At 35.2% G+C, this 27,005-nt stretch overlaps 2 protein-coding genes across 4 annotated transcripts in view; both read right to left on the bottom strand.

The window, feature by feature from the left end:
• Positions 1 to 27,005, bottom strand: part of vas (ATP-dependent RNA helicase vasa) — a 92,103-nt gene that overhangs the window by 25,856 nt on the left and 39,242 nt on the right. The window contains exons 1-5 of one of the 3 annotated variants that reach the window (XM_073967565.1): positions 22,524 to 22,634; positions 19,213 to 19,321; positions 11,361 to 11,451; positions 11,119 to 11,293; positions 4,097 to 4,162 (exon numbers count right to left, since the gene is read on the bottom strand). In XM_073967565.1, the coding sequence (XP_073823666.1) occupies positions 4,097 to 4,162; positions 11,119 to 11,293; positions 11,361 to 11,390 (271 nt within the window). In that variant the 5' untranslated portion in view covers positions 11,391 to 11,451; positions 19,213 to 19,321; positions 22,524 to 22,634. Of the gene's footprint in view, positions 1 to 4,096; positions 4,163 to 11,118; positions 11,294 to 11,360; positions 11,452 to 12,305; positions 12,553 to 19,212; positions 19,322 to 22,523; positions 22,635 to 27,005 lie in introns of those variants that run through there. The other 2 variants (XM_073967564.1, XM_073967563.1) reach the window with 2 other exon arrangements.
• LOC141393932 (uncharacterized) lies at positions 240 to 3,874 on the bottom strand. The gene is made up of 2 exons (XM_073967567.1): positions 2,289 to 3,874; positions 240 to 373 (listed from the first exon to the last, which is right to left on the bottom strand). Exons 1-2 carry the CDS (start codon positions 3,758 to 3,760, stop codon positions 313 to 315), a joined length of 1,533 nt encoding a protein of 510 aa, XP_073823668.1. The 5' UTR covers positions 3,761 to 3,874; the 3' UTR covers positions 240 to 312.

Raw genomic sequence — 27,005 nt, 5'->3', positions numbered from 1 at the left:
AAAATGCCATCAGAAAAAAATACTGTGTTGTGATACTTCATTTTGACAATAAGCATTTCATTCCTCAGATCAATTGAAATTTGTAACAGAGAAAAGGAAAACATAAAATCGATCAAATTTACCCCCTAGAATGATCAACTGGTGGTGGTGCTGGTATACCAGAAGGAATAACTGGTTCTTCATTTCCCAAATTTAAACTGTCATTCGATACTCCAGCCAAAGCTGATGCTGGAAGATTCTCTGTTACTTCTTTCTGTGATGTCATTTTTAGTGGTAGAGATAAATTTGTTAAACCTGCCGCCGCCTCCTCCATCACCATATGAGATGGTGCTTGACGAATGTCATCCATTGCTGAAATATTCGATTGTTGAGTCTGTTGAGGTTGTGGCGGCACTAGCAAGTGCTGCTGTTGTTGATCTCTCATCAAATTGGAATATTTTTTCAATAAATCGTGGATTTTTTAAAGAATATTTTTTCAATAAATCGTGGATTTTTTAAAGAATATTTTTTCAATAAATCGTGGATTTTTTAAAGAATATTTTTTCAATAAATCGTGGATTTTTTAAAGAATATTTTTTCAATAAATCGTGGATTTTTTAAAGAATATTTTTTCAATAAATCGTGGATTTTTAAAGAATATTTTTTCAATAAATCGTGGATTTTTTAAAGAATATTTTTTCAATAAATCGTGGATTTTTTAAAGAATATTTTTTTTCAATAAATCGTGGATTTTTTAAAGAATATTTTTTCAATAAATCGTGGATTTTTTAAAGAATATTTTTTCAATAAATCGTGGATTTTTTAAAGAATATTTTTTACAAAATCGTGGATTTTTTAAAGAATATTTTTTACAAAATCGTGGATTTTTTAAAGAATATTTTTTACAAAATCGTGGATTTTTTTAAAGAATATTTTTTACAAAATCGTGGATTTTTTAAAGAATATTTTTTACAAAATCGTGGATTTTTTAAAGAATATTTTTTATAATATTTTTTATAAAATCGTGAATTTTTTAAAGAATATTTTTTACAAAATCGTGAATTTTTTAAAGAATATTTTTTACAAAATTGTGGATTTTTTAAAGAATATTTTTTACAAAATCGTGGATTTTTTAAAGAATATTTTTTACAAAATCGTGGATTTTTTGAAGAATATTTTTTATAATATTTTTTATAAAATCGTGAATTTTTTAAAGAATATTTTTTACAAAATTGTGGATTTTTCAAAATATTTTTTTACAAAATTGTGGATTTTTCAAAATATTTTTTAACAAAATCGTGGATTTTTTAAAGAATATTTTTTATAAAATCGTGAATTTTATAAGGAATATTTTTTATAAAATCGTGAATTTTATAAAGAATATTTTTTATAAAATCGTGGATTTTTTAAAGAATATTTTTTATATTTTTTATAAAATCGTGGATTTTTTAAAGAATATTTTTTTACAAAATTGTGGATTTTTTAAAGAATATTTTTTATAAAATCGTGGATTTTTTAAAGAATATTTTTTATAAAATCCTGGATTTCTTAAGAATATTTTTTATAAAATCGTGGATTTCTTAAAGAATATTTTTTATAAAATCCTGGATTTTTAAAGAATATTTTTTATAAAATCCTGGATTTCTTAAAGAATATTTTTTATAAAATCGTGGATTTCTTAAAGAATATTTTTTATAAAATCCTGGATTTTTAAAGAATATTTTTTTTATAAAATCGTAGATTTTTTAGAAGAATATTTTTCTACAAAATCGTGGATTTTTTAGAAGAATATTTTTCTACAAAATCGTGGATTTTTTAGAAGAATATTTTTCTACAAAATCGTAGATTTTTTTAAAGAATATTATTTTTTAAAACACGGTGAATTTTTTAAAGAACATTTTTTTTAAAACGGTGGATTTTTTAAAGAATCTTTTTTTAAACGTGGAAGTCAGAAATTAGGAAATAGTAACCACCTGTGTGTTGAGGAAGAGGGACGATGGGCAAGCCAGAGTAGGCCTGTTCTGCACCTTGAGTGAGGAGACAACTAAATTGTTATGAGGAAATAAGGATCAAAGTAGAGGAAGTATTGGAGGAGAAAAAATACGTGTATATCTGGAAGATTTTAAACGCTACAAGTTTACCACTAAAAAAGAAATAGGAGGAAAATTCATCGGATCCAAGGAATGAAAAATGCCATCAGAAAAAAATACTGTGTTGTGATACTTCATTTTGACAATAAGCATTTCATTCCTCAGATCAATTGAAATTTGTAACAGAGAAAAGGAAAACATAAAATCGATCAAATTTACCCCCTAGAATGATCAACTGGTGGTGGTGCTGGTATACCAGAAGGAATAACTGGTTCTTCATTTCCCAAATTTAAACTGTCATTCGATACTCCAGCCAAAGCTGATGCTGGAAGATTCTCTGTTACTTCTTTCTGTGATGTCATTTTTAGTGGTAGAGATAAATTTGTTAAACCTGCCGCCGCCTCCTCCATCACCATATGAGATGGTGCTTGACGAATGTCATCCATTGCTGAAATATTCGATTGTTGAGTCTGTTGAGGTTGTGGCGGCACTAGCAAGTGCTGCTGTTGTTGATCTCTCATCAAATTGGAATCAGCTTGACGAACTGGATCCAATGTTGAAACATGAAGATGAGAAGAAAATTGATTCGATTGTGGCGGCTGAAGATGTTGCATATTTTGGTGATTGTTAGATTGTTCAAGTGATACGATAATTAAAGATGGATCGGTTTCTCTATTTACACTTGTTTCCATTGGCAAACTTGATCTGCCATGTAGCTCATGGGAAAATTCTTCACGCAAAAGTGTTAGATCCATGGGGAAATACGAAATGATGTTACGACTACTTATATTATTTCGAGGCATTGGCAAGGTTGCGATTGATACAATTTTACGCTTAGCTATGGGAAAACGTAAACTATATTCTTCTTCAGTCAGAATACGTCGTCTACGTTGATGCTGAGGGCGTTGTGGTGTTTCGGTGGAAGGTACTCTACGCAAACCGGAACGTCGGCTTGGTGGAGTATCAGGTGCTAGTGAAGCTAGCAAAGCTGATGATCTGGGTCTTAGACTATAACGTGTTTTTGGAGTGTGAAAACCTTCTTGTGTTGGTGGTGGTGCATTGGCTGTTCCTTTCGTTTGTTTTGCCACTATTCCATCTTGTTCGACAACCACTGGCGGCGGACTATTACTTCCGCTTAACTCCAAAATTTGTTGAGACATGGTTAAGGGTGAATTAGTTACATCAACATTAAAACATTCCAAATCTTGGGCAAACTCATCAATGTCATCTAAATATTTTCCCACAAAATTAAAAGCCAAATCATTGTCTTTCTCGCCCATTGTTCCATCCTCGAATAAATCAGTTGTAGGAGGAATTAAATATAAATCATCATCACTGATATTATTTGTAACCAGGCGACTAGGTTCATCAGCTACCATGTCACCAGTTTCTGTTGTGATTGTAATTAGGGGAACATCTGCTGCTGCTTCAATTGATTGCTGCTGATTTTGTCCTTCATTGCCCCCCACCATCACCACCTGTTGAACCTGAGTTGCATCATTGTCGTCGCCCATATTAATTGTCGTTGTAGGTATTTTTGGTAATTTTCCTTTTCGTAGCGACTGTGGCGGCCCCGATTTAGCTGTCTTTGGTCTCAATTTGGCCTCTTCCTTTTCCAACAATCTATTATAGAGTTCCATTATATATTTGAGAAGTACAAATTTTTGTAAAATTGTCCCTTTCCGCAACATTTCCGTAAGTGTATCAACAAATTTTCTTATTAGACTAGATTCATCTTCTCCCGGTTGTCTTTTAGGTATTAAATCAAATATTGGATTCCTAGGATAGGAATCTTCAACAGTTGTTTTCACAACTAAGAACAAAAACAAAACGTCACAACAAATTATATCACCAAATGTACATACACAAAAATACTATATAATTTGCTATCACAAAAACAACAAAAACTTTACCGGAGATAAATGAAGATTAAACATCAAACTTGATGCCTAAATTAACGGCAATTAACGTTTACAATTATATTTTTTTAGTGTTTTAGAATTATTTAAAGTTATTATCACACTTACCATTGGATTCTCCATTTTCGTTATCTTCGTCGTCATTGTTGCGGCGATTGTTTCCAAAATTGCGACCTGAAAGATAAGAGCAACATTAATTTGGAAAATTAAATTAGATGTAAGTTTGGAAAAACTATGTACTAAAATGGGCAAAGTTTGGACTAAGTCGGGTAGGGTAATCCCTTCGTAGGTTATGTTGCCCACTAGTTTTTGCCGCTTAAGGGTAAATATCTCAAGAAGTAGAAACTTGTATAAACTTGCCCAAAAGTTATAACTTTAACTTTGTAATATGCACGAGGAGGACTACCAGCTGTAAAATATTCAAAACTATCCGATAGGTGGCCTTAAACTGCACTTGTGGGAAAATTTTTAAAATCTTTGAATTTTTGTGTACGATGGATGTACTTGCAGCAGTTATTTAAGGTGGTACCTTCAGTGAATATTTAAAAAAAGGTCCTCGAACAATCCTTAAACTGCACTCAATCGAGTGGTACCAGAAGGTGATTGTTGTTATGGCAGCATATAAACCGACCTAGAAGCATTGGTTTGATGCTTGGTTGGCAGCAGCTGACCGAAACACTATGGTTTCGGGTCAATCCGGTATGAAAGAACCGTGGGATTGTCCAGAAGGTGATACCAGAGGATGATGTTCGAAATAGTCCACCTTCGAACTTGATTTAAGTTTGGGATAAATATTCTAGGGTTTGACCTATTCCAGTAACATCTTTCGATAGTTATCATGCCTAGGATTGTTAGACCATTTTTTAAGTCAGGAAGCATGGACTTGTCCACGAAAAAAATATATATCGCTGTAAAGATTACCATCGGTAAGAAAAATTAAAACGATCCTAGAACCCTTGAATTGCATTCGATCGAAAATGTAAAAGAAGGACGTATACCCGAAGTTGTTGTCTGTTATAGACCTTCTTGGAACTTGATGTTTTTACAATGTACAAAGAACTTTCGGATACGTAAATTTGTAAAATTATTGTGCTTAGCTGTTGTTGTTACAGCATAGATTCTATGCTGATTTGGCAGGCAGCCGTTGGCCGCAACACTTAGTTTCGATCAATCCGGTACAAAGAACCCGCCCCGTCATTTCATTTGGAGACGTCAGAATTTTATAAAGTCTTTGGGCGGGCCATTCTTTATCTTAGGATATCAGACTAGACTTGACACCGAAAAAAATTTACCATCGTAATATAAGGGCAGCGAGACCAACCTGCTGAAAAAAAATTAATTTCCACACAAATCCTTCAAGTCCATTTTTGTGAAATTTTTGAAATTTTGTGCTTTGGGAGGTACTAAGGAGTGGACCCGAATAGTCCCTGATGTGCACATTGACGAGATATTACCCTTCGAGATTTTTAATTTGCATAGTTTTGGCGACAATTTTTAAACCTTTGTGGGGAAGGTACCCGTTGGAGCAGACCCAGCTTCGAACTTGATTATAATAATAATATAATTGTTCCACAAACATCCCATAAGGGACAAGGGAGACTTCTCTCATATCAATGAGTGCACCCCGATTCATATTAGCTCAATGATATGGGACCTACAGTTTATCGCCGAGTCCGAACGGCGTGTCTAAGACACCACTTTTGTAGAGAAGTTTTACATGGCTGAAATACTCAGGAAATGTCGCCAACATTACTGAGGGGTATTTTGCCAACGTTGAAAAGTGTTTTGATGTTGCCTGGCCGGGGAATCGAACCCACGACCTTATGTGTGCAAGCGGGTGTGCATACCATTGCACCACGGTGGCACCGAGGTCAACATCGGTTGATCCGCTCGTGATATATAGTACGCACCATTATCAAGAACATTTTTGATTTTTTGCGTGGAAGATATCCTTAGGAGGACAAGGCTTGAAACAAATCGGCTAGAAAGACGGACAGACAAGGCTAAATCGACTAAAAATTGTTTGAAACGGATTTGAGATTTCAAAATGTTTTCTTAGAAGGCCAAGATGTTTTCTTATGAAAGGTGAAGGCGTTGTCTGACGTAAGATAGACCTTCTTGGAACTTAATGTACGATTGAAAATACTGTTTTTTAAGCTATTACGTCATTATCTAAGGAAGTAGGGACGACTCTCCCCGAAAAAATTGTACCAAAACGATACGACACATGCCTTACGACTTTACTTTTGCTTATAGAAAATCAAAATGTCTTCTTATAAAAGATCAAAATGTTTTCCTACAGAAAACCAAAAGGTTTTCTAATGTTTCGTTTAATGGAAGGCCTTTTACTGACCAAAAGGTCTTCTCGGAGATGAATAAACCAAACGACCTTTTTATAGAAGACCGAAGGGTCTTCTTCTAGGAGACTAAAATTCTTCTTATAAAAGACGAAAAGTTGTTCTTAGAGAAGGCAAATAGGTCTTCTTAGAGAAGTCCATCAGTAAGGTTTTCTAATAAAAGCCCAGAAGTTTTTTGCATCGAAGACCAAAAAGCATTCTAAAAGAAGACCAAAAGTAGGTTCTAATAGAAGACCCAAAGGACTTCTTACAGAAGGCCAAATGTATTTTTATAAAAGACCAAAATGTATTCTTATAGGGGACCAAATAAGTCTTCTTATAGAAGACCAAAGGTTTACTTATGGAAGACCAAACGGTCTTCGAATGGAAGGCCAACTGGATTATAATAGAAGACTAGAAGCTCCTCCAATATTAGACGAAAAAACATCCTTATGAACGACCAAAAAAGGTCCTCTTATAGATGATGACCAAACATCTCCTTATATAGAAGATAAACATATTTTCTTATTGAAAGAAAAACTTAGCGATCAAAGGTCAACAAAAACCATAATAAAAACATATTTTCTTATTGAAAGAAAAACTTAGCGATCAAAGGTCAACAAAAACCATAATAAAAACATATTTTCTTATAGAAAACCAAAAGGACTTCACAAATGGCTCTTCTAATGGAAGGCCTTTTACAGAAGTCGAAAAAGTTTTCTGATAGAAGTCAAAAGACACCTAAGATATCTTCGTATAATCATCGTATAGAAGCGGCGACATATTTTTCACTGCAGATGTACAAAACTGGTGAAAGATATTCTAAATCCAGAAATATTCAGAAGGATTATATAAATATATTAATAAATACTTTGTCTTTATAATTGCTGTACGACTTTCGCTTGGTGCTAAAATTCTTAGTATTTTAGCTAATTTAATTTTTCAACAATGTAAACGGGTTGATTATTTTATTATATCGTGTTTCTAAATTGTCGACTAAATGCACTAAAAGGCTGCGTAAATACTTCCTTCATATCACTTTTTGTGCCGGAGATATAAGTCAATTAAAACAAGTCAAAAAGTGTCAGTCGGCTTTGCCGACAGATATATGCCCTCAGCCAATGTGAAGTGAAACTTTCACCTACGGACAGATCGAATGTATTTAAGGTCTATTCAGGCCCTTTTTGGACATTTGAACTTGCCGAAAAAAATGTGGATTAGGAATTAACTGCACTAAGACACAAATGTAGAACCTTTGTGGGAGAGGTACCCATAGGCAAGTTAAACTAAATGTTGACAAAATATGAAGAGATCCAAAGTTTGGACCAAATTGGTTGCCCCATTCAAGTGATATCGTCCTAGCATTTTAGTGACATTTTTTAAATATTGGGGAGAAGTACAGGAAGTCGTGGACCGGTGTTGCCCCATGAAACTAAGTTTGGATATAATATGACGAAGACCAAATGTTCGACCAAATCGGTTGATCAGTTCGAGAGTTATCGTGCTCTCCGACAGCCACATATGGTGACATAGGAATTTTTTACACCTTTCGGGCTGTTTTCCTAAGAAATATGGACTTGCCCCTGAAAAAACTTTTACCGTTGTAATGCAGGTAGCGAATGCAAATCGCTTCAACAAAAATCAAAGTGATTTGAGAGCAGGTCTTAAAGTGAACTTATCCGAAATTGTGTGTGAGAGGTCCAGAAGGAGTAGACAAATATAGAGGTACCAGAAGGAGAGGTACCAGAAGGAGTAGACAAATATAGTCCATATTCGAACCTGATCTATGTATCTATCTATCTATGTATATCTGGTATATATATTAAGATGTGCAAAGTATGGATTACATCGGTCACTCCCTTCAAGAGTTATCTTGGGCACAACATTTTTGAACTTTTGTGGGGGTACCTGAAGGAGTGGACCGATATGGCTTATCTTCAAATTTAAACTATGTTTGGACAAAATATTACGAAGGCCAAATTTTGGACCGAATCGGCAGATCCGTTCGAGAGTTATCTTGCGCTCCAACCACCTCACACGGTGTCATAGGGTTTTTTTGCATCTTTCAGGCTATTTTCTCAGGAAGTATGGACTTGCCCCTGATGAAACTTTTACCGACGTGTAGGGGACGGTGGATACAAGTTGCTAAAACAAAAATTAAAGCGATTCGAGAGCAGGTCCTAAACTGAACTTATCCGAAATTTTGTGTGGGAGGTACCAGAAGGAGTGGACCGATTGAGTCCATATTGAAACCACATCTAAGTCTGGTAGAAATTTCGAGAATCGGCAGATCCGTTCGAGAATTATCTTGCGCTCCAACCACCTCACACGGTGTCATAGGGTTTTTTGCAACTTTCAGGCTATTTTCTCAGGAAGTATGACTTGCCCCTGATGAAACTTTTACCAACGTGTAGGGGGCGGTGAATACAAGTTGCTAAAACAAAAATCAAAACGATTCGAGAGCAGGTCCTAAACTGAACTTATCCGAAATTTTGTGGGGGAGGTACCGGAAGGAGTGGACCAATATGACCCATCTTCGAACTTAAACTAAGTTTGGACAAAATATTACGAAGGCCAAATTTTGGACTAAATCGGTCATCTGCTCGTGAGTTATCGTGCGCACCAGCCAGCCAGACAGACGGACGGACATTGCTAAATCGACTCCAAATTGTCTGAAACACATTTCGTACAAACATACTTGGGGGGCTAAAACCATTATTTCGATGAGGCACATTTTCATCGTATCAAAGTGAATATACCCTCTTTAGAATAAAGGCTGAGGGTATAAAAACACTGTAAAAAATATCTTTTTTTCCTTCATATGCCGTGCAGCCCTATTAAGCTACTGCAGGAAGCCGAAGTGGCTAGGGGGTGGGTCATCCTAGGCCAAGCAAGATCAACAAACTACCTTATGTTGTTTACCTCTCTGTTACATATGTATACTCTCCTTCAACCTCTTTACTGTCATTCCCTCTGCCTGTCCTCTCCTACCCCCTACATATTTTCAAAATGAACACAATGGACGTAGTAGGATCTCCGAGTAAAGTAGCTGGAATGAATTATGCCTGCGCAATCTTTAAACCTAACCTAATACCATTCCAAATGACGTCCAAATTCCTAATTGCTATTCATTTCTAATTCAAAAAAATTCTTGTTGAAGGTCATGTCATAATACCTTCTCATAGTTCTTTTGAAAATAAGACCAAATTACCTTCTATGAAAATATCAAATGTTCTTCCACGAAAAGACTGACGACATTCTACGAGTAGACAACCAAAAGGCCTACGTACAGAATATTAAACGGTCTTCTCCAAAAAGATCAAAATGTCTTCTTATAGAAAGCCAAAATGTCTTCTAATGGAAGGCCTTTTACAGAATAAGAAAAAGTTTTCCGAAAGACTCATAGCAGACCAAAATGTCTACTTAGAGAAGATCAAGAATTCATAGAAGATAAACAAATTTCCATATAGAATACTAAAAGGTCTTCCTATAGAAGACCAAAAATATCTACTTATAGAAGAGTAAAAGGTCTCCTGATAGAATACCAAATGATGGATCTTTCAACAAGTACAAAAAAATCCAATAAATCCAATAAATCCAATAAAAAAAAAATTATAATTTTTTTTTATATAGCCGGCCTTCGGCCGGGGATTTAAGACTTTCTGCTATGGACAGGAGCCAATCTAGGGAACGGGAGCAACATTTTCTTTTAAATTAAAAATTTTCTCTAAGTAGCCGACATTTAACAAGGGAGTTTTCGGAACTTTGGAGGCCCATATCTCGAGAAGTATGGACTTCCGCAAAAAAATGTTATATGTATATTTGTGATCAGGGTAACGAGACCTACCTGTGGAAAAAATTTGGTATCGATCCGAGCTTAATGCTTAAACTCATCTTAAGCCAAAAAAACACCAAGTCTTCTAATAGAGACTAAAAGGTCTTAATGAAAAAGTATTTTATTCTGCAAGAAGACCAAATGTAGACCACTACATCCCCCCATCCCAATACAACAGTCTTCAATTATTTTTAGGTTATGGCTATGTACTTTATGTTACATATTTTTGTACTGGACTATATATAGTAGACACCCTAAGCATATCCGGTATGCAATATGAAGATCCTAATTAACTCGTACTTTTTGTTACAAATTTTTATACTGGACTGACTGTATATAGTAGACACTCTAAGCATATCCGGTATGCAATATGAAGATCCTAATTAACTCGCCCATTTAGTTAGAAGCACAAAAAAATTCAGATGAAATATCCAATTTTTAATTTTGTTTAACCTTCTTTTGTTACGAACATCTACAGGGAAATCTACAGGGACATGTTTTTACGCAAATAACCCTTTATGAAAATGTTAATTATCTTCTTTGAGTACAATAAGTGGTTCTCTATGAGAAGATTAAATGATCATCTACAATTATGCGGAGACTAAGAATTTCAATGCGAAGCCCAGGAGTAAATTCACTCTATTAAATAGAGCTATTTGTAAATAATAGTTTTCTACGAAAGAATCATACAGTCCTTTTTTTTACGTTTCATTTTTCAATTTGTATCGGATTACATTTTGGTCTTCCAAGATTGACTCTTCTTTAAAAAGAAGCTTAATGGAAACCGTGGTATTTGGTACCAAGCGAGCCAGCCAAGTCATTCAAATGACAATTTATGTCGGTGGTTGTGTATTCAGTTTGCGGTTATCCACAACTACTATATATAGAGCATTCTGATTTCACAAATATCTACTTTAAGCATTACAATTTACCAAAGGTTATAAAAATCTATTACATACCTCCTCCACGACCGCCACCATTGCGTCCTCTACCACCGCCGCCAAATCCATTACGACGATTATTACCATAACCGCCATCATCATTGTTGGTATCTCCTCCAACGTCATCCTCGTTTTGGTAATCGTCGTTTGATTTATATTTCTCATTGGAGGTGAAACCTTTGCCTCCAATCACCTGAAGAAATAAATATTAGAGAAAATTAGTAAGAAAAAGCTACCATGAAAGTTTAAGTGCAACTTACCTCAGTGTCATTGTCTCCCCAATCTGACATATTTGTTGTTTTTGTTGTCTTCTTTACTGCTGGAGTAGAAACTTTGGTAGTTGTAACTTTTCTGAAATTCAATGAAGATAATTGAGACTCCAGTAGACATTGATGGTCATCACCAGAAAATATTAAATTTATTTGTTGAAAATAATCCATGACTAGAGGATGTGTTTTGATTTATTTTTTCTTTCTTTCTAAATAGTTGTTGATCGTTGAAATGTTAAATAAGGATTGATGTTGACGACTTTGTAAACTCTCGCATTATGAGAAATAATTGCAGAATAAAATGCCGCCTCTTTTTGCAACAACACAACATATTTTTTGGGAAATTTTGCCGCTTTGTTTTGCCTGTTCGTTTGGTAAACAGAAAGCCTACATATGTTGGGTTTTGTTGTTTTTCCTATTCTAAGCATTCTTTCATTCCATTGTTGAATAAAACATATGATTTGAAAGTGAAATTCAATGAAAATGATTAGCCACCAGACTGGTGGGCAAAAGGGGCGCACAAAAAGAGATGGAAGATAAATATTCTAATAGTTCTCAGGTAAAAGAAATCTGATAATCATTTATAATACCACATACGATGTTAATTATATTGGAACAAAATTCCCAATTAGACTGGGAATTTCCTAGGTATACACAATGAGAAGGGGATTGAATTTGAAATTCACAATGGGTAATTGTTTTCACAAAGGCAATGTCTGACGTCCAAGATTGTTGTTGCTTTCGAAATCGTTTTTTAATGTAACAAGACTTTTGGCGCAAAAAATAATTCGGGAAACTCCCTTTTTAGCAGCCCTTTACCAAATAACCAAATTCATTTTGGCCCAACCACATTTGCAAAATATCGAAGGAGAAATTAATAAAAAAAAGTAGAAATTATATGTTTTATCAAAATTCAACCATTTTTAGAGGAAATACCTCGAATGTATAGGATGATGACATTTGCGACATTTCCAAATTCGACTACGAACCACAATATTCTCCATGTTAATGCGTATTATTTTTTTACAGAAAAAAATGTTGTAAATAATGCCGCAGGCAGTTATTAACTTCACTTCTGAATGTTAAAACAATCACTGGCGGTAGAATACAAAGAAAGAATATGAGAAACCAACAACAATAACTTGATAACATGCAAGTGCTTCGTTGGGAATCCCCCCGCTTTGAGGAAATTGATTAACCGCATAATAAAAGGGCAGTTTTGATAATATTGAGTAATCGTTGGTTAAAGTAATCGTGTTATTGTGTTGAAGTGTATATGTTTGTATACTACTACTGCCTGCAAAGGTCCCAAAACCTCTGCGTAGAAGAGGAAGTTACAGAAAAAGTTTATAATGTCTTTTAGAGTTGAGCATAGTAACAATTTGGATTTTATTCAAGGAGTTACTACTACCACCACTTGCAAAATTTCGAAAATTATTTGTTGTCTTATGTTGAAGAACACAGTCCATACATAGTCGGGTCCACAATTTCGGGTACCTAACATACAAAATGAAGCAAGTTGAGTTTAAGCATTAAGGTCAGATAAATTTATATTTTTCATATATAACCGGCCTTCGGCCGGGGTTTTAAGACTTTCTACTATGGACAGGTGCAAATCTGGGGCACGGGAACAAAATATCTTTTGAATTGGAAATTTTTCTCGAAGTAACCGACATTTAACAAGAGAATTTTCGGAACTTCGGAGACCCATATCTCGGAAATATGGACTTCCGCAATAAATGTTATATATATTTGTTATCAGGGTAACGAGACCTACCTGTGGAAAAAAATTTGGTCCCGATCCGAGCTTAATGCTTAAACTCATCTTAAGCCCCCATGTCGACAATGCGTATGTATCATGACCAATGGGCCCCACTTATTCCACTGACAGATCCAATCAATTCAATCAAAATCAAAACAAGTAAAAAAGTATCAGTCGGCTTTGCCGACAGAGATATATCCTCAGTCTATGTGATTTGAAACTTTCATCTACGAACAGATCGAATGTATTTAAGTATTTAAGGCCTTTTCAGAATTTTGTTTCCCTTTTTGAAAATTTGAACTTACAGACAAAAATGTGGATTAGGATTAAAGTTCAAAAGTGTTGAGGAGGAATTACTTGAGGGAATTAACCGACATAGTCCATTTTTAAAGTGGATCTTATTTCGATAGATATCGCATGGAGTAGTATGCCAGGAAGCATGAGCTTGTCCACGGAAAACATAATATTGATGTAAAGTGCCACAATGAATAGCATCGGTATACATTTCCCAAGGATCTTCGAACCGACCCTAAACTGCCCTTAAACAAAAATGTTGAACTTTTTTTGAACAAAATAAGACGAAGGCGAAATTTCGGACCAAATCTGTTGACCAGTTCGAGTGCTTTAGCGCGCTCAGCCACTACACACTGTGCCATGGGTATTTTTAAAATGTTCGGGCTATTTTCTCAGAAAGTATTTACCTGCCCCTGAAAAAATGTACCATCTTAAAGGGGTCAACGAATACAAGTTGCTTCGACAAACATCAAAGTGATTCGAGAGCAGGCCTTAAAGCGAACTTATCCGAAATTTTGGGTGGGAGGTACCCGAATTAGTGGACAAATATAGACCATATTCGAACCTGATCTATACCTGATAGATATATTAGGATGTGTAAAGTATGGACCACATCGGCCACTCCCTTCAAGAGTTATCATGCGCATAATTTTTCCGAACATTTTTGAACTTTTGTGGGGGAGGTACCTGAAGGAGTGAACCAATATGGCTTATCTTCGAACTTAAACTAAGTTTACGAAAGCCAAATGTTGGACCGAATAGGCAGATCCGTTCAAGAGTTATCTTGAGCTCCAACAACTACACACGGTGTCATAGGGTTTTTTTTTTCAAATTTCAGGCTATTTTCTCAGTAAGTAGGGACTTCCCCCTGATGAAACTTGTACCGTCGTATGAGGGGCAGTGAATACAAGTTGCTACAATAGAAATCAAAGCGATTCGAGAGCAGGCCCTAATCTGAACTTTTCCGAAATTTTGTGTGGGAGCTACCCGAAGGAGTGCACCGATTGAGTCAATATTTAAACCTTATCTAAGTCTGGTACACATTTCAGGATGGGCAAAGTATGGACCAAATCGGTTACTCCATTCAAGAGTTATCGTGCGCACAAATCGAACTTTTGTGGGGGAGGTACCGGAAGAAGTGGACCGATATAACCCATCTTCCAACTTAAAATAATAAATTTGGACAAAGTATTAGGAAAGCCAAATTTTGGACCGAATCGGTTGATCCGTTCGAGAGTTATCGTGTGCTCCATCCAGCCAGACAGACGGACGGACATGGATAAATCAACTCAAAATCGTCCAAACATACTTAGGGTCTAAAACCATTATTTCGATGAGGCACATTTCGCCCGTATGAAAGTGTATATACCCTTTCTAGCCTAAAGGCTGAGGGTATAAAACCCTTCGTCATTTGTCTATTCCAAGAATATTTACTTTCAACATTTGGACCATTACCGAGAGAAGTATAGAAAATATCCGTCTGCCAGGAGTGGACCTAATATTTTGGGACATTTATTTATTTATTTATTTTCAAATTCATATATGATACAAAAGCCTGAGTTAAAGGTACAATAATAAAATCAATCAATAAATACACAAAAGTTAATGTTTAGTTTTTATGTTAGTTGGCTCCCCAGCCATAAATCAATATACAAAATTTCATTAAACAACAAAATGTACCCAGTAAGTGACAGAAAAGTTAATTATTACCTAGGAAATGTCTCAAAATTTTCAAGCGAAAAGCATTATTACTATGAGAGAAAATCCGTAGTTCAACAGGCAGTGTATTCCAACATCGAGCTACCCTGACCAAAAAAGATCTAGAGTAAACATTTTTACTAATTAAAGGAATATAAATTTGAGGGTTCCATAATCTCAAGAAGTATTGGATTTAACTAGCAAAAAGATTACCATGTAGTCAAGATCACAATGTCTATAGACAGCTAACATTCCTTCCAATATGTTTACCTAATTTTTTGGTTTCCTTAGTTTCAATCTGTTTACTATCCAATCCCATATAGAAATTAACAATCGGTGATGACAAAAATTTGGGGATTTGGCCAGGAAAATCAATTCCCGAACCACTGTGCGTCAGAAAGAAAAAATTCACGGGAAATTTTCGTTCAGAATAACCCTCTATATGATAAAATTATATTATAAGAGTTCAAATTATGCAAATATTCGAATTTTACAACAAATCACTTCGTTTTTCGACAACAGCCGAACAAAAAAATCCCTTAGAAATCGGATCGAAGATTAGTAAGACAATCAGTGGGCATACCCAATCCCACCTTTAAAACTTCGACACGAGCGCAAAAGCGTTTAACTTTTGCAGAGGAGGCTACCTGAAGGAATTAAAGGTCAAAATCTTGAAACTTGAAACTTTGGGATTCATTCGGTTGTCATTGTGCCAACCAGTCTTTTTTAGCTGGTATCCGTAGGATTTTGTAGGGCTTTTGGTAAAATGTATATCATTGTAATAAGAATCACTAGGAATATCTTCGATGAAGATGTCAAAACGACCATCGAACAGCCCGTAAACTGCACTTTAACAAAAAATGTGAACTTTTGTAATGGAGGGAGAGAGGTACCGGAAGGAGTTGAACTCAAGTCAAAATTATAAACTTTTGTGAGGGAGCTACGCTAAGATGTTTCCCGATAGAGACCTCTTCTTGGAACTTGATGTTTTGGAAAAATTTTACAATGTGCAAAAAGTTTTGGTCAAATCGGATACTCAATTCTAAATTGCCCGCGAGGAAAGGTACATTAAATAAGTAAAAAAGTATCAGTCGGCTTTGCTGACAGAAATATAAATAAACAACAATTTTTTCCCAAAAAACGTATGTATTTAGGGGTTTTTAAAAATTTTGGGCTTTTGAACCGACAAAAATGTTGATTAGGATTAAAGATCAAAAGTTCTGAGGAGGAGATATTAAAAGGAATGGATCTACAGTGACCATCATGGACGTGGATCTCCAGCCACTACATATGGCGCCATAGGGGGTTTTTACACCCTTCGGGCAGTTTGCTCAAGAAGTATGGACTTGCCCCTGAAAAAACTTTTACCATCGCAATTGAGGCAGTGAATGAAGTTGCTTCAATAAAAATCAAAGTGATTCGATAGCAGGTCTTAAGGTGAACTTATCTGAAATTTTGTGTGGGAGGTACCGGATGGAGTGGACAAATATAGTCCACATTTGAACCTGATCTATATCTTGTAGATAAATTACGATGTGTAAAGTATGGACCAACTCGGCCACTCCCTTCAAGAGTTACCGTACGAACAAATTTTCCGAACATTTTTGAACTTTTGTGGGGGAGGTACCTGAAGGAGTTGACCGATATGACTTATCTTAGAACTTAAACTATGTTTGGACTAAATATTACTAAGGCCAAATTTTGGACCGAATCGGCAGATCCGTTCGAGAGTTATCTTGCGCTCCAACAACCTCACACGGTGTCATAGGGGTTTTTTGCAGTTTTCAGGCTATTTTCTCGGGAAGTATGGAAACTTGTACTGTCGTATGGGGGGCAGTGAATACAAGTTGCAAAAACAAAAATCAAAGCGATTCGAGAGATGGCTCTAAAATGAACTTACCCGAAAGAGTGGACCGATATAATCCATATTTGAACTTGATGTATGCCTAGAGGTAGCATTACCACATGCAAAGTTTGGTTCAATTCGGTTACTCCCTTCGAGAGTTATCGTGCCCACAAGTTTTGCGACAATTTTTGAACATTTGTGGGGGAGGTACCTGAAGGAGTGGACTTTTATGGCCCATCTTCGAACTTAAATCGAATCTGGACAAAATATTTCGATACCCAAAATTTGAACCGAATCGATTGATCCGTTCGAGAGTTATCGTGCGCACCAGCCAGCCAGACAGACGGACAGACAGACAGACAGACAGACGGACGGACATTGCTAGATCTACTCAAAATTGTCTAAAACGGATATCGTACAAACATACTTGGGGTCTAAAACCATTATTTCGATGAGGCACATTTTTGGTCGTATCAAAGTGTAAATACCCTCTTTAGCCTAAAGGCTGAGGGTATAAAAATCCCTTAGAAATCGGAACGAAGATTAGTAAGACAATCAGTGGGCATACCCAACCCACATTTAAAATTTCGACACGAGCGCAAAAGCGTTTAACTTTTGCAGAGGAGTTACCTGAAGGAATTAAAGGTCAAAATCTTGAAACTGGATTTTTGGGATTCATTCGGTAGTCATTGAGCCAACCAGTCATTTTAGTTGGTATCCGTAGGATTTTGTAGGGCTTTTGGAAAAATGTATATCTATGTAATCAGGAATCACAAGGAATATCTTCGATGAAGATGTCAAAGCGAACATCGAGCAGCCCGTAAACTGCACTTTAACAAAAAATGTGAACTTTTGTAGAGGGAGAGAGGTACCGGAAGGAGTTGAACTCAAGTTAAAATTATGAACTTTTGTGAGGGAGCTACGCGAAGATGTTTCCCGATAAAGACCTTCTTGGAACTTGATGTTTTGGAAAAATTTTACAATGTGCAAAAAAGTTTTGGTCAAATCGGATACTCAATTCTAAATTATTTATTTATATCAGGAAGTATGAAATTGCCCGCGAGAAAGCTACATTAAAAAAATGCAATACGAAACGAGAGCTGAACATAAATTTCACTTTTGCGAAAAAAATTTTGTGTGGAAAGTAGTGGACCAATATAATCCTAATTCGAATCTGATCTATCAAAGCAGTTTCTCCCTTTGAAAGTTATTTATCGTGCATACCATTTCGTTTACCGAAAAATTTCGAACTTTCGTGGTGGAGGTACCCGAATGCCACATGGCCCAGTTGCAAGGGTTTCAGTTTTTACTCTGCATAAATGTATCATCGGTTGTCACCAACATCACGCCGATGATGCAATGTTATGTAAGCATGCACCTCGAATGTTGGGGTTGGAATCGCCATCAAGACAACAATAAAAATGTTCAACGGTTACCGTTGTATTGAAGGCACACCACACGGAACTTAATACATCGCAAAAATGTCGAAATAAATACACATATAGAACCGCACATTATTCACCTGAATTTAGAATAAAAATGCACCCATTGACATCATAGAAGTCTACGCAACACTAAGATGTGATCTGTAATAGACACTTTTGAGAAAATTGAGAGAAACTGCAAAATAAGTTCTGGCAGAAAGAGCGGTGATTGGATTAAGTTAAGTTTAGGGTCTGAATGCGGATGATGTTGATGCGTTTACCAGAGACAGTCATTGTGGTCCTGAGTACGATATTTATACCACACTTCCAGAGATTTTTTTTTCTCATATTGTTAGATCTGACCAAGGTCTTGATTCCAATTAGCGTGTGTTGGACGCTGTTCATTAGGGCGACCCATAAACAATTTTTATTGGAACTCCTACCCAATAAATTTTTTCCATTTGACCCAAAAACATTATATATGAAATTTTATGGTGATTACGTTTTTACGGTTACGTTAACCCATGCCACCCGATCAATCTTTTTTTATATTAATTTGAATAAATATTTGTACCACACTTCCAGAGATTTGTTTCTCATATTTTTAGAGCCCAAGGCAATGATACCCAATATTTGTAAAGGCCTTGAGGTCTTGATTCCAATTAGCGCGTGTTGGACACGCTGTTCAATAGGGCGACCCGAAAACAATTTTTTTATTGTTTTCGACTAAATTTATACACACACTTATTTTAAATATATTATTAAATTACATGAATTATTTTTAATATAAAAATTATATTAATTAAAATGGAAACTTACCGTATTTCCTTTTTTAGGCAGAAAACTTGTCCTTACAACTGAATTGAATTTTACCGCTTCTCACTGCACTGACTTTTGCAAATTTTAACACGCCGTAATTGCACAGTTGCTGAAAATAGAATAAAGGGCACAGAGTTGTATTATTGGAACATATATGAAATTTTATGGTGATCGGTTAACCGTTAACCCGTGCCAACCGATCAATCTTTTTTTCTATATTATCAGGAAAATTCTTTAAAGGCCGCAATTATGGAAAAAAAAACTTTAACAGTTCATTGTTGTGGCTACAAAATTTTGTGAAAATCTGAAATTCCTGGCAGAAGAATTTTTAATTTTAATTTTTAAAAGGAGATCTAATCTCGTAGACGGTGTTGAACCCTGTCCATAGGTGAAAGTCTAAAATTCCCGGCCGAAACCCGGTCACCCACATACACTTTATTTATAAAGGAAGATTTAATAGCGGGCTTTTAATATCACCCATATTTTTTCGTTGGCTTTAAAAACATGAGAATAAAGTCATGGATACTTTCGAAACTTTCAATGTCCTTATTTCAGAAAGTATGGACTTCCTAGAAAATATTTGTATCGTTGTAATTATGATCGTCGAAGCAACTATTGGGTTTGAAAATTTTAAAAATTGAGGATTTTTTTTTTCTTAAAAAAAATATGACTTATGATTTTGTCCACCTCGACACCACAACAAAACAAATTTCCTTTTGCAGCACCAGGCAGAATAATGTTCTCGAGCAAAAATCTTCAATACGAAAACGGTCGGAATTGACAGGTGGACAGATGCCAAACTTTTCAACAAAAAAGTACCTAAAGTTTTACGCAAACTAGAAACTCTTGGACTTTGACAGTCAAAACAACTCGGAAAGTATACATTTTTAGGACAATATAACTATTGTCCGTTGCCCTCGTTGGTATTAAAATAAAAAAAGAAAGGGCCAAAGTCGGGCGCACATACGATAGCCTACGCCATGATTGTAACAAACAACATGCAAGAATGCATGGACCTACCATGAAAGTTGAAAACTAGGCTGAATTCTGACTTATGATCTGATTCATATCATATCATGTCTACTACATTAACACCCTGTGGTCTGGATTACAATGATATAAATTTGTCTATCAGAATAAATTTTGCCGTCAATGACTTCACTCTCCTACCTCGAAAAGATCTTTTTCCAGCCACCTCTCATTCACTAGACAAAAACACGCCCTACAATAAGCCACTTGTACTTGCAGAGTTTGGGACAATTCTTAGAAATTTAGCAGCAATGACTTCAACTATTTCCTACGACCTCTAATCAGCCACCTCGTACTTGGTGTTTTTGGGGAAGAAATTTCTTCGAAATATCTCAGGACAGAACTTTGGCTGATAAGACGACGAACTGAAATATGTTAGGGGAGTTTGAAGACTATTTTTTGGTCTTCTGAAACATTCTGTCTGAACAAAACTAGTGATTATCATACTAACACTATTGTACGTAATTTCTTATACCCCCGAACAGTTGGCATCACTGAACTAAACTAATTTTGCACTTTTCAGGGTAAGATTATGGATTCATGTATTGGAATTGGAATATCGAATAACATAATCTGATTGGAAACCAAAAAAAAAATCTTCGCTTTCACAAAGGTCATCTATTTAATACTTTTTTTATATCGGCAAGACAACATTTATTTTGATGGTTGAGAAGACGACGAACTGAAAGATGTTAGTGGAGTTTGAAGACTATTTTTTGGTCTTCTGAAACATTCTGTCTGAACAAAACCAGTGATTATCATTCTAACACTATTGTACTTAATTTCATATGCCCCCGAACAGTTGGCATCACTGAGCAAAACTAATATTGCACTTTTCAGGGTAAGATTATGGATTCATGTATTGAATTGGAATATCGAATAACATAATCTAATTGGAAACCAAAGAGCGTCTATTAAATACTTTTTTATATCGGCGACGAACTGGAATTCGAAGACTATTTTTTGGTCTTCTGAAACATTCTGTCTGAACAAAACCAGTGATTATCATACTAACACTTTGTACCTACTTCATTTAATATGTCCCCGAACAGTTGGCATCACTGAACTAAACTAATTTTGCACTTTTCAGAGTAAGATTATGGATTCATGTATTGAATTGGAATATCGAATAACATAATCTGATTGCAAACTAAGAAAAAAATGTTCGCTTTCACAAATTTCGTCTATCACACAATTATGAGATTTTTATGGATCATCCATGTCCAATTATATTTTGCTTGAGACGAGTTTAAGACTACCTTGCGGGATGTCTTTGTCATGACTTCTGTTGTAGCCCTTGCTTGGGACCCTGATAATAATAAAAACGATACCCTACACGTTTATTTATCCGAAAGCCGGTTTTTTCTGCTCAGCCTTTCGGTCCATCGCCAAGAAAAACTAGAATTAAATATATTTAGCCGCAACTGGGATAGATCGTGATCTTCTCAAATAATTGGACAGGATAGATGTACAGATGTGAAATTTGGTTATGAATTAACCACTTCTTTAAATATAACTTGTGCTCAAAACTATGTAGAAGGTAAGCGTAAGGCTTTCTTCTGAAAGTTGACGACGATCCATAATTTGGAAAATATACATTTTCAGAATGAAAGATACATAGATATCATTGAAATCCGAATAGAAAGGGATACCTTTGGTAAAAAGAGGGACTCTTGACGCGATGTGCTGCCGTTTAATAAAAAACAAGCTGGAGGCAACTATTTTTTCTTGAAGCTTCTAATTTCAATTACAATTAACTTAAGCCAATAGAGTTAGGAAATTTAATTAGCTGACTTTCTAGAAACAAAGACTGATTAAAATTAAAACATTTAAAGCATTAAATATCTTGTATGTATACCTCTTTTTGGAAGATTCAGATTCCTATGCAATCTGTTCCTTTATAACAAGCACTTGGAACTCTGTAATCCTTAGGCTAGATTTAGTTTATAAGGAAAAATTCATCTACAATTCCACTGATACCAATTACACCACAAAATTACCCTTCAATAAATTCCCACGCGCTTTGCAAACCCCAAGCTCGACATAGCAGCGAAAAAAACTTGAATAAAAAATTGTTGTAGGCTTTGTGTATGTATGCATGTGCATCAGGCATTTAAACCGTTATATGACCTTCTTTTGCAAAATCCAATTAGTTTGTAAAGATCACTGAATTACACCGTTGTTTTCCACTAAATTTATGCATACACTTATTTTAAATATATTATTAAATTACATGAACTATTTTTAATATAAAAATTATATTAAATAGAATAGAAACTTACCGTTTTTCCTTTTTTTTACACAGAAACCTTGTCCTTACAATTGAATTGAATTTTACCGCTTCTCACTGCACTGACTTTTGCAAATTTTAACACGCCGTAATTGCACAGTTGCTGAAATTAGATTAAAGGGCACAGAGTTGTATTTAACAAGGCAGTGATGAGATGATGAAATCGTTTTGATGTGATCGCAATTAGTTGAGTACGTAACGTAGTGAAATTTGAAGATGTATGGTACAAAAATAGCTTCGTTCCCGTACTTTTTTAATGATAAAAGTGTCAAAAGAGCAAATTGTCAAAAATAGTACGGGAACGGAAAAATGGCAGAAACCTAAAATATGTCAAAGTCGGCGTATCAGCCAATCAGAAGTCGGCAAACATGTTGCACATTTTTGTCGTGCAAAAAGTTTCTAAATAGAAAGCTAAGTCCCGGGCCACACTACAGTAATTTCACTGAAATTTTGACACGAAATTATGCGTCTCTAAATCGAGTACCGTTGTAGAGTAAAATCATTAAAATGCTGTAGTGGGGAATTCGAGCTAAGAACGCCTAATTTCATGAAATTTTTTAATGAAATTCATACTAGTGTGGACCGGGACTAAATAGAAAATGTGTTAAATGTGTAAAAACTTGAGTTCTGGAACGAAGCTAATATATAGTCCCGGTCCACACTGGAGTGATTTCATTGGAAACATTTCATGAAATGATGCGTCCTTTGATCGAGTTCCATATTAAAGTAGTTTTGTGAAAGTGATGTAGTGGGGAACTCGATCTAAGAACACCTTATTTCATGAAATTATTTCATAGGGACATAGGTCCCGGTACACGCTAAGAGCAATTTCACTGAAATTTTGACATGAAAGTAGAATAAAATCTAAAATAAAGCGGTCTGATTGCTTCATACGAATATTGCAACAAGCAAAATTGCAGAACACATGAAAACGTGTACAGTAGTTTCTTGAAATGAAATTCATTGAAATTACTCTTGTGTAGTCCAGATCCATACTAGAGTAATTTCATTAATAAAATACCATGAAATTATGTGTTATTAGTCCCGGTCCACACTGGAGTGATTTCATTGGTCGCGGCCCACACTAGCTTAATTTCATTGCAAAACTTTTATGAAATTAGGTGTTCTTGGATCAAGTTCCATACTAAAGTCCCGGTCCGCACTACAGCGATTTCAATGAAAAAATTTCATGAAATTAGCCGTTCGTAGATCGAGTTACCCACTACAGTAATTTCATAAAATTACTTTAGTCCCGGGCCACACTACAGTAATTTCACTGAAATTTTGATATGAAATTATGCGTCTCTAGATCGACGTCCATAGTAGAGTAAAATCATAAAATTGCTGTAGTGGGGAATTCGATTTAAGAACACCTATTTTCATGAAATTTTTTAATGAAATTCACGCTAGTGTGGACCGCGACTTAGTATGGAACTCAATCTAAGAACGCTCAATTGCAAGAAATTATTTCATTGAAATCGCTTTGGTGTGGACCGGGACAAAGTAATTTTATAAAATTTCTGTGGAGGGGAGCTCAATCTAAGAACGCCTAATTCCATGACATTTTTGCAATTAAATCACGCTAGTGTGGACCGGGACTTGAAAAAATTTCAAGAAATTATGCGTTCATAGATCGAGTTCCATACTAAAGTAATTTTTTTTAATTTTATTTTCTGCTAGAGTTGTGTAGTTCCGGAACGAACTAGTTCCAAGAAACTATTCCTGGTGATGGCTCTTAACCTTTATTAACACCTAAGGAAGTGGGCCAAGGAGTGAAACTCTTAACTTAACTGCGGAAAAAAAAACTATTCCGGACTAGGAACTATTTGAACTATATCCAGCTCTGGCGTTTCTATAGTTCCTTTAATTCATATAGTTCCTTTCATTCTTCTCGTTCCTACGTCGACATTTCTTCGTTGCTGTTTATTCGCTGCAATTTATTTATTTTTATCCCTGAAAACATGTCGATCTCGGAACTATTCGAAACGAAGGAAACAAAAAGAGCGATGAAAGAGAAATATTTGTTGCACTATTTCGGTCAAGGAACTATTTTGAACTAAAAAAACGATGAAAGAAAAAGATTTGTTGAACTTTATCCGTCTCGGAACGATTTGGAACTATATTAAGGAACTAGTTCCTTTTGGGAAAAGGAACTAGATAGATCGATCCGCTCCTGGAACTAAGGCCTAGGTACATAAGCTGCCTCGCCTGCTGGCCTTGCTATCCTACTTCATTTGTGACATAAGAAAAATAAAAGAATAAAGAAGGCCGAGCCAATTTCGAACTGGGTTGCCGTTTTCTTTTTTATTCTTTTATCAGAAGCAAGGCAAGCAGGCGAGGCAGCTTATGTACCCAGGCCTTGAATTTCCCAACTCTAATTTCTGCTATAAATTATACCCCGGTTACACTTAGAGGTAGTTTACACTATCTATCAATGTCATATGACACGAAATAAAAACATTCCATATCTACCCACGCAGTCAATGTGGAGGCATAATTTTATTACATTTTTGCTGGCGTGGACGCACAAAGTAAATGGCGTAAGGCAAATCCCCAATATTGCACATATTAGCGACTATATAATGATGGAAAATTTCATGTCATATGACATTTACATATACTGTAAACTACCCCTTAACCGGATTAACCCAGTGGCTTTGGGTTTCAAATGTCAATTCCATGGCGCAAATGTCAAATAAATCCTCATAAAGTGTAACCCACTTTAACCCGCGGCAAAACGCTCTAGTGTAACCGTGCTATTAAGTCCCGGTCCACACTAGAGTGATTTCATTGAAAAAATTGCATGAAATTATGCGTCTCTAGATCGACATCCATAGTAGAGTTAAATCATAAAATTGCTGTAGTGGGGAATTCGATTTAAGAACACCTAATTTCATGAAATTTTTTAATGAAATTCACGCTAGTGTGGACCGGGACTAACCATTAATGGAATGATATGGAAACATTCAAATTGAAAATGTAACGAATTTTCATGCATGTTTTCCATGGTAGAACAAATATAAGGTAAAGTAAATACTACAACAAATACAACTCAACAACAACCACATTGAAATTTGTTTTTGTTTGTAAACCAAACAAGGAAATGTCTATAAATTATTGGAATTTAAAAAAAACTAATTATTTTTCACATTTGATTGAATATTTTGAAAAACATAAATGAAAACTTGTTCGATTTTCAATTTGAATGTTTCCATATCATTCCACTAAATGCATAACTTCTCGCAGAAAGTAGAATTCTTGCAAAAATGTTTGGGGTCGCTGGTAATTCATTGAAAAAAGAGAAGCTCCTTCAATCGTTTGCTTTTGAAAACAAAAAAGCACATGTTTATTAGGGTTTTATTATTTTCAAGTTTAACAAAATACCACACATATTAACAAATATTATACCGCCTCTATAAGCGGTGTTTTAGTCTGCGGCATGTCGTTCGTACCTGTAAGAGGTTACAATCAATGACATGAAGCCGTCTTTATGGGAAATAGTTTTTTTTCTGATGAATAAATTTGTTCTTCAAAAATATATATCCCTAATATACATCGAACATAGAAATAAATACATAAAATGTCGTATGGAATTTGACACTAACACTACAACCCAGTTCAGTCAGCTGGGTATTGCTGCTACCTTTTATTGTTCTACCATGCATGTTTTCCAAAATATTCAATCGAATGTGAAAAAATATTAGATTTTTAAATTCCAATAATTTACATGGTATAAGTAAAGAGGTAGATTTAAATGAAAACAATCTATAGACCCCTTGTTTTCCCTGCATTCCTAAAACGTCAAAATTAGTAAACACAAAAGCAACAAGTGGGTTTGTTTACAATACCATTTTTGAGCATTTTATAAAAAACGCGAAAAATGAATGAAGTGTCAAGGTTTTTTCACATAATCGAGTTGTGGATATGATAAAATGTTTGTTTCAATGCAAAGCTGACGAATTTCTTCAATACAAATGTTCTAAAAACAGTTTCAAAAATCATTGAATTCGATTGTTTTTAAAATTGTTTGGCATATTATTCAAACAGGACAGTCACATACACAGATTGTGTATATTGTTTTGACGTTTTAGGAATAGTCGAAAGAAAAAATTTAAATAGACAGACAGCTTTAGCTAACCTTTCTTATTAAACCATGAATAATTTATAGACATTTCCTTGTTTTGTTTACATATACCAGTGACACTAACCCCTGCAAACATTTTTTCAAATTTTTAATCGCTTAAAGATAATCTGCGATTCGCGGGGAAGATCAATTCAATCGCGGAAGAGCGCGCCTAATGATAACCTGCGAATCGCCGACATAAAGTAACTGTGTCCGGGAAGCGAATCGCGAGGAAGAATCGCAGATTAATCATCTGGAAGATCTTTAGAAGATCAACATGTAAAAAAATTAAAAAAAGAATAGAACAATTGTTTTTTGTTTCTTGTATTTGTTGTTTAGTTTTCTGCTTTT

This window comes from Musca autumnalis, unplaced genomic scaffold (genome assembly GCF_047663935.1).
Source record: "Musca autumnalis isolate F117 unplaced genomic scaffold, ASM4766393v1 scaffold_2, whole genome shotgun sequence".
NCBI lineage: Eukaryota > Metazoa > Arthropoda > Insecta > Diptera > Muscidae > Musca > Musca autumnalis.
This window is presented reverse-complemented; position numbering and strand designations above follow the sequence as displayed.

What these genes read in the sequence shown, in the direction of transcription:
- LOC141393932 (XM_073967567.1), bottom strand. Translation starts at nt 3,760, where the DNA reads ATGTTGCGGAAAGGGACAATTTTACAAAAATTTGTACTTCTCAAATAT. An exon ending in CCAGTTGATCATTCTAGGGG is followed by an intron (nt 374 to 2,288) that starts GTAAATTTGATC and finishes CAACCTCAACAG; the next exon opens with ACTCAACAATCGAATATTTC.